General features: G+C 50.5%; 1 protein-coding gene across 1 annotated transcript in view; it reads right to left on the bottom strand.

The window, feature by feature from the left end:
- Positions 1-219: 219 nt before the first annotated feature.
- The window catches only part of RAB7A (RAB7A, member RAS oncogene family), an 82302-nt gene continuing 75116 nt past the window's right edge, over positions 220-7405 (bottom strand). Inside the window, exons 4-6 of the mRNA XM_036911542.2 lie at positions 5933-6151; positions 4254-4382; positions 220-1641 (exon numbers count right to left, since the gene is read on the bottom strand). Of these exons, the coding sequence (XP_036767437.1) occupies positions 1546-1641; positions 4254-4382; positions 5933-6151 (444 nt within the window). The 3' untranslated portion in view covers positions 220-1545. The remainder of the gene's footprint in view (positions 1642-4253; positions 4383-5932; positions 6152-7405) is intronic.

Raw genomic sequence — 7405 nt, 5'->3', positions numbered from 1 at the left:
TACCCACCAATACCATGATTAAAAAAACAAAAATGAAAACACATCTAGGGACAGGTAGTGCAGGGCTGGCTGCAAGAAGGCCTTGTGGCCTCACAGCCCCACATGGGCCTGGCTATGGAGCTCGCCTGCCTGATGAAGCCATGGCTGGGATTGGCTACCATGGGCTCTACTGAGCCAAGGGTCTGGAAGGAGGAAAAAAGACAGGGCAAAGGTGGAGGATCTTTGTTCTTGTTACATTTTATTGGCATCACGTTCGTCTCTTTACAGAAGAACTCGGCCCACACCCTAGAATGTAGTCCTTTGAAAAAGGGGAGTGCTCCGTGAAGCAAGCTACAAGGCAGGGGCAGGTTCTGGGGAGGCTCCAACCAAAGAAACAGGTTAGCTGATGATGGGCGATACTGGGCAGCTGGTGGGGAAAAGGAGAAAAGGTTTGCTAACCTAAGGAGACCACAACCCTGAAAAGGAGCGCCTTCTAGAACAAAGGTAAAATCACTAGGACATGTCTGTTAGGATTTTCCTTTCCCTCTTAGAAGTAGGATGATGATCTAATGGGAGAGTTTTGAAGTGTGGAGCATAATGGAAAAAAAAGAGGAAAAACGAGAATTTTAAGTTCTGAAACAACAGCCATTTATCCATTGCACACACCACTGTATTATGCAAATCAACCTTTTGGAAAATTTAGACACAGAAGGGAACTAGACAGTTTTCCTCCTGGAGAGATGAAAAGCTTTTGGCTCTTAAGTCTTTGATAAAAGGCGCACATAATTCTTGTGTCTACTATACAGAATACTGCCTCTAGCTGGAGTTCTGAATTCTGAGTTGCTAACACTCTGCAATCCAGATAGGGTTCAACCAACCCTCCATCTTACACACCTGCATTACAGGACTTAAACACATAGTCCAAGAATTTCTTACACTAATTTATACATTTTTAATTGGTTGCATATATTAACATGTACTATAAGATTCTTTTCTAAGAAGCATTACATAATAAATGGATACTGTAAAAAGATCTGATTAGTTAAAAGTAACAAGCATTAACAGATACATACAAAACTCAGCCTGATCAGACTGGGTGTGAGCCTGTAACGAAGCACGGGCCATCAGCCTTCCCAAGTGGCAGCCTTCACGGGGTAGGGGTGGGGGGTAAGAAGACCACAAGACCGTTAAAAAAAAAAAATCAGATAACTAATTCAACACAGATTAACTGTAAACAGTTCTCTCTCTCCAGTGGACAAAAAGAATAAGCTTCTGATGCCGACTCCACACCAGAACAATTTCTATAGCTGGCCCGTCCTGCTCCATACGAGGGCTGGTGTGGTGGGTGGGCAGACCCCAGCAGAGCCATCGCAGGCCTGGGAGGGAGTCTGCTTGTGTCAGATCTGTGTGTGTGTGTGTGTGTATGTGTGTGTGGGGGGGTTTCTTTTGGCAGCTGGCTGTGAGAGAGCACTCTATGTTTTGTCTGGAAGGGAAGAGGGGCTTGTGTTGGAAGGCCTGGTGTGTTCGTGGTCTGTGAGGGACTCTGCTCCTGCTCTCCCTGCCCCTTCAGCAGCTGCAGCTCTCCGCTGAGGCCTTGGCCCGGTCATTCTTGTCCAGTTTGATAGGTTCAGGGAATTCATTGTACAGCTCCACCTCCGTTTCCTGGGCAGAGAGAGGGAAGGTTTGTTACTCAGGGCACGGGGATGGGGGGCAGGGCCCTGCTCAGCTCTGGCCATGAAGGGAGGGCTCTGGGAGAAGGTGCTCAGTCCTCAAAGGCTGAGCAAGAGGATAGGTTTTGTGATGACTCCAGGATGAGGTTGAGAAAGAAACAGCAGAAAGGGCAGCCTTTGACCCCAGGCAGGCAGGACAGAGGTTGACTCACGCTCTCCGTCAGATGGCACTCTGGTGGCTTGGGGACCACAGTTAGCTCACAGATGCCTTCTGTATGGTCCACAGAGTCACCATCGCTTAGACTTTAACAGGGCCTGGATTTATAGCAACTCATAATTAGCATTTCCACAAGGCAGCAGCAGTGGGCTAGGGCCCAGCACCAGTGTCCTCTCAGCCCCAAAACATTCCTCCAGGTCCTTATCTGCCACTTTTTTCTGGACTTACGTTATGGGTAGCCTTTTTTCCTTTCAAAGGCTTAGGAGAGTTTTGCCTACAAATGCTGCATGCTCAGAAACCAGCTGTGGACGAATTTTACCACCATCTGTAGTGCAAGATCACAGGAGATGGCCCGTGGTCATTTAGTGGCCTTTTGCTGAGTTCATGTTTCTCCTGAGGAGTGGCTTCCTCCTTCCTGGGAGGATAACAACGTCCCTTAAACATTGAGCACCTGTGTGCCACAGTGGTCTAGGATTTGGAGAGAAAGCAGACAATGTTTCCATTCACTAAAAGCTCTCTAGGAAACCTCTAGGAATACATATTTTAAAATAGAAAAGCTTTATTGAGGTATATGACAGAGTTGACTATTTTGTGGTTTTTAGTATACTCCCAAAGTTGGGCGACTGTACCCACTAATTCCAGAATACTTTCTTCAACCTGAGAAGAAACCCCTGAACCTGTAAGCGGTCACTCCCCGTGGCCCCGACCCCTCAATCGAGACGGTCCAGGCAGGGAACACATAGCTCGCAGAAAGAGAGTGGGGAGACCCAACACAGGTCCCAATACACATGCACATTAATTACAACAAAGGTAATGTTTCAAAGTGGGAAAAATGGTTTACTGAACAATTAATTAGCTACTAGTATTTGAAACAAGTGGCTATTCCTCTGAAAGGAAAAGGTGAGTCCCTATTTCCTGCCATAAGCTAAAGTAACTTCTATCTGAATTGGACATGTAATCTAGACACAGGAAACCTAGAAATTTAAAATGACAAACTTGACTAAAAAATTACTTTTTCTATGGCTGAGGAATATATATAAAAGGACAGCAGGGTTAGGAAATTCCCCTGCAACACAGATGAAGTTAGTTTCAATGCACCCAAGCTGGTGAGAGCTGGCAGGTGCCCAGCAAGCGCCGTGTCCACAGCAGAGAAAACCCTGAGGCCGGCGCTGTGTGTGCACAGGGCCTGCCACTGCCATGGGGAGGCCGGCCGGCACCAGCCCTGATGACCTGAGCCCTGACAGGCTCGCTCTAGAAAGAAAAGCCTTACGCTAAGGTACGGGACAGCTATTCAGAGGGAAAAGCCCAACAGTGCTGCCAGTCAGCAGGGAATGGGGAAAACAACCCCCAACACCACACCTCTCCAGGCTCATGTGCACTTCCATTAGGAAAACCAACACAAGGCCATTCACCCAGGGTGAGGGAAGCGGGGAACGGAGAGGCAACGGGGCCTCAGGCTGTGGCCTGGTCAGGTCCTCCCCACTACCGGAGTTTCTCCTGGACTTTGGGTGGACCGATTCCTTTTTGGGTAGGACTGTTCCCTGTCATCATGGGACATTCAGCACAGGCCCCCAACCTGAGTACCTCCCTGCCCACAGGTCTGGAAGCCCTGTCCTGCTGCAAACCACCGCCTTCTAGAAAGCCAGTTTCCCGGAGCAAGCAGAACTCACCCTGCCCCCATGTGCCCCCTCAAATGCTCTCTGCACCCCCCAACACATGCACCTCACCTCTGACCGGCCCCCACACCAGCCCCCACACCAGCCCTGGGGCGACTCCCACAGACAGCTGATGGTGCCTCATGAACTGCCTTAACTCCCCACCGCAGCAGAGCTGCTCAATCAGCAAGGGCCTTCAACACACACATGCCAACAAGAAGTGACATTTTGGGGGGAACAGTTGGGTAAACAATACAAAGGCAAAATGCAGGGAAATTTTATTCAAGGCATAAAATTCCTAGGATTCTGGTTAACTTCTCTGGTGATCAAATAAAACCATTTTGAGATGACAATACTAACTCTGTCCCGTTTAATCTTGACAACCAGCCTGCAAAGCAAGCATTATCCTTTTACAGATGAGCTGGAAGCCCAGACGTAATAAAAACTAGATCTAATGATGGAGCCGGGATTCGAAGTCAAGTTTATCCCTCCCTCACCCAGGAGGAGCAATCTGGCCAGGGCTGCCTCGGTAAGACGAAAGGGAATAAACACGCCCAGGCAAACGAGAGGCCCCCACCAAGGTCTTCGCTGCTCCTGCCCTGTTCAGGCTGTTCACAAACAAGTGGAATTTCTGGAAGCTTTAGCAGAACACGTCATTATTTTCCCAGATAAACACACGGGCTGGGCCACTGGTCAGCCACCAGGGAGAGCCAGAGAGCTGCCCAGACCCACCTGTTTAAGCGCATTCCGGGCGATCGTCTGGAACGCCTGCTCCACATTGATGGCCTCCTTGGCGCTGGTCTCGAAGTAGGGAATGTTGTTTTTGCTGTAGCACCAGGCCTGTGCCCGCTTTGTGGCCACCTGGAAGAGGAAGCAGGATGCACGTGTGCTCACACTAGAAGCGGCTGGCACTGACTCAAGCCTTCCCAAGGGTCTTGTCCCTGCTCTTAGAGGCAGCATGGGAGGGAGCAGGCTTGAGGGCTGAGGGTGAGTGGGGAGGGCAGGGTGACCCACCTGCAGACCTGTCCAAGGCCACCCTGCAGGCGACCCGCGGCACAGCGAGGATGCAAACCCAGAGCCCGGTCTGCCTCCGGTCCATCGCTTCTGAGCCTGACCTATCTCTACTTAAGCTTGTAAAGGGCATGTGCAGCCAGCCCAGGGAGCAATGAGCCCCAGAACCCAGAGATGCCAGCACAGCAAGCACCTGGCGGCTTGGTCTTGAGGGTTGCAGTCCCCTCCCATTACCGCTGATGGTCATCAACCTGTGCTATGCACGCACCCAAGTGCCATAGAATTCTGCGCTCTCACCCAGCACCCTCTCCTCTCGTACTCCAATTCCTGCCTGGCCCCTAACCCTCAGGCAGGAGAGAAGGACTATGTCACTTAGGAAAGGGAGAGAGATCAGTGGTTAGAAATAAACCTAGCTATAATTAAAACAGTCTATGTTCCCAAGAGAAATACTAGTTGAAAGTCAACCAGAGCAATTTTACTCAAAGCCCAAAGCAGTCTTCGGCACACGTGGGGCCCAGGTAGGGCCCCGAGGCACTGGGAGAACACTGGAGAAGTCCCTCCTCTGAAGTGCTGAAGGGGAACTGCGCCATAGTGCAGAGGCCGCAGCCCAAAGCCACAGCTGTGGGCAGCAGCGTGGGCGTTTCAACCAGGTCTCCTGGGCCCTGGGCCTCAAAGGCAGCTGACCTAAATGCAGTTCACACTCCCACACAGACCTTCCAGAGCATTCCAGGTGTAGCACGGAATCCTCCAAATTCACAAGGCACTAAGGAGCAGGAGTCTCTTGCAGGAGAGGACGGTTACAATGAGCCAACCAGAAAGCCGCCACTTACCCAGCTCTCACTGGGCACCAGGGCTTTCAGGTCCTGTCTGTTATGGTAAGGGGAGATTTGGACTCCAGGAAGCATTCCCAGCTAAGGATGCATGAGCTAAGCTTTCAATGTGAGTCTGCTTTTAAATCCAGGCCACCACTCAGCCTCAGTCATATCACTTCACCAGGGCCGAGATGCACGGCCAGCATGGGCAATTCCATGAAGTAGCCTGGCCCCTCTGCTGGCACAACATCAAAGGCAATACCGCTGCAACTCCCACTGTGCCCGCTTCTCCGCAGGGAGGCTGCACTGGTGCGCCTTCACCAGGTTAGGGAGCAGGGCCCTGTCCCAAGGGCTGGGCAGGTACCAGCTAACTGTCCCTATCCCACCACGGGGACAACACACAGATACGCTGGGAATGGGTCCTTGAGGCACGTGGCTTTTTACCAATCAAAGCTTAAAACAGCACTTGTCAGCCACACTTAGTTGCCGCTTTTAAAAGGAGCCCTTTCTGAATCAGCAGCCATCACCCTAACGAGGGCAGGCTCACAGGCCTCCACATTTATGAGTCCCACTATCTTCAGCACTTACTTGTCTGTTCTCCAGGTCGATCTTATTTCCCAACACAACGAAGGGGAAGTTTTCAGGATCCCGGGGACTGGCCTGGATGAGAAACTCATCTCTCCAGCTATCGAGGGTTTTGAAGGTGTTGGGGGCAGTCACATCAAACACCAGCACGCAGCAGTCTGCGCCCCTGTAGAAGGCCACGCCCAGAGACTGGAAGCGCTCCTGCCCTGCTGTGTCCCAGATCTGCAAGAGACAAGCATTTATTCTTGGGGGCAGAGAGCCAGGGGGGATGCCAGGCAAATGGGCTAGATTATGGGGCCACCCAGAGACAAGTGACTTCAGAATGCAGGAGGCAGATTTCAGTACCAAGACTCCCACACCAACCTGACAAAGAGCATGTGGGAGTGTGTGCGTCTGTGAAGGACACTATGGAGTCTGAACTTGGGGTGCTAGAAAACTTATTTTGATCCAGGTGGTGGTGGCATGGGCAGATACTTATGTAAAACGTGTGCTATGAACTTACAACTTATGTACTCTAGGAACTTCCTGTGGATGATGGAAATTTCGGGATGTGGTTACTCTATGAAGTGTACATCTAAGTTATGCATTTTACTGTATGTAAGGTTTACCTAAAAATATTAGTATGTTTTATTTATATTACACCTCAACCAAAAAAAAACAAAGCAAACAAAACACCCTGAGAGAGAGAGAGAGAAAGAGAAGGACGCGAACACACTCTAGTAGAGTGCAGGTTAAGTCAGTCTTTAAGACACAGTCTACGTTCCCAAGAGAAGGTTAAGTCCGTTTTTAATCAAAAGCAGCTCAGGTACAAATGACCAGCTCAAAGGACGTCATATGATTCACTGCCACACCAAGTTCAAGAGCAAGGACGGATTTCCACACACCCCAGGTCCCTAACTGGGCCACCCTGGTTAGCCTGGAGAGATGACTGGTGTTCTGAGGAATGGTTCCAGGGCCCCCAGCAGGCCTCCTGGTTTAAGAGTGGGCTTGGGTTGAGGCTGCATGCACCCACTTCCAGCTGACATGGGCCTCCAACTGTCTGTTTGCAGAAAATCACCTGCCTTCAGAAGGTGAGAACCTGGACCATCCTCATAACCCAAATAAATTCCAACTTTATGTCCAAATCATCAGCCACTAAGTACCCCAAAGGCCCAGGATTTGGGCCACTATTATTCTTTCCAGAACCAGATTTTGCAGGGTGGTCAAGCTCCCTAGGCCCTTCTCAGGCAGTTGGTCCTGCCTCCCTGTGGTCAGAACATTGGAGGAACACATCAACTGCACCTAGGCCAGACACACACTGAGCTCACACTTCAGGGGGCAGACCTCACCACACAGAACACAGTATGAGGCCTGGGGGAGTAGTAACTGGGCATGAGGGCAATGACATGGGGTGGGGCAGCACACTAGGGAGTCACAGTTCTCTAGTACAAGGTAAACAAAGCTCCTGAGGTAGTAAACACACTACCTCCCAAGATG

The sequence above is a fragment of the Manis pentadactyla genome, chromosome 1 (assembly GCF_030020395.1).
Source record: "Manis pentadactyla isolate mManPen7 chromosome 1, mManPen7.hap1, whole genome shotgun sequence".
Classification (NCBI taxonomy): Eukaryota; Metazoa; Chordata; class Mammalia; order Pholidota; family Manidae; genus Manis; species Manis pentadactyla.
This window is presented reverse-complemented; position numbering and strand designations above follow the sequence as displayed.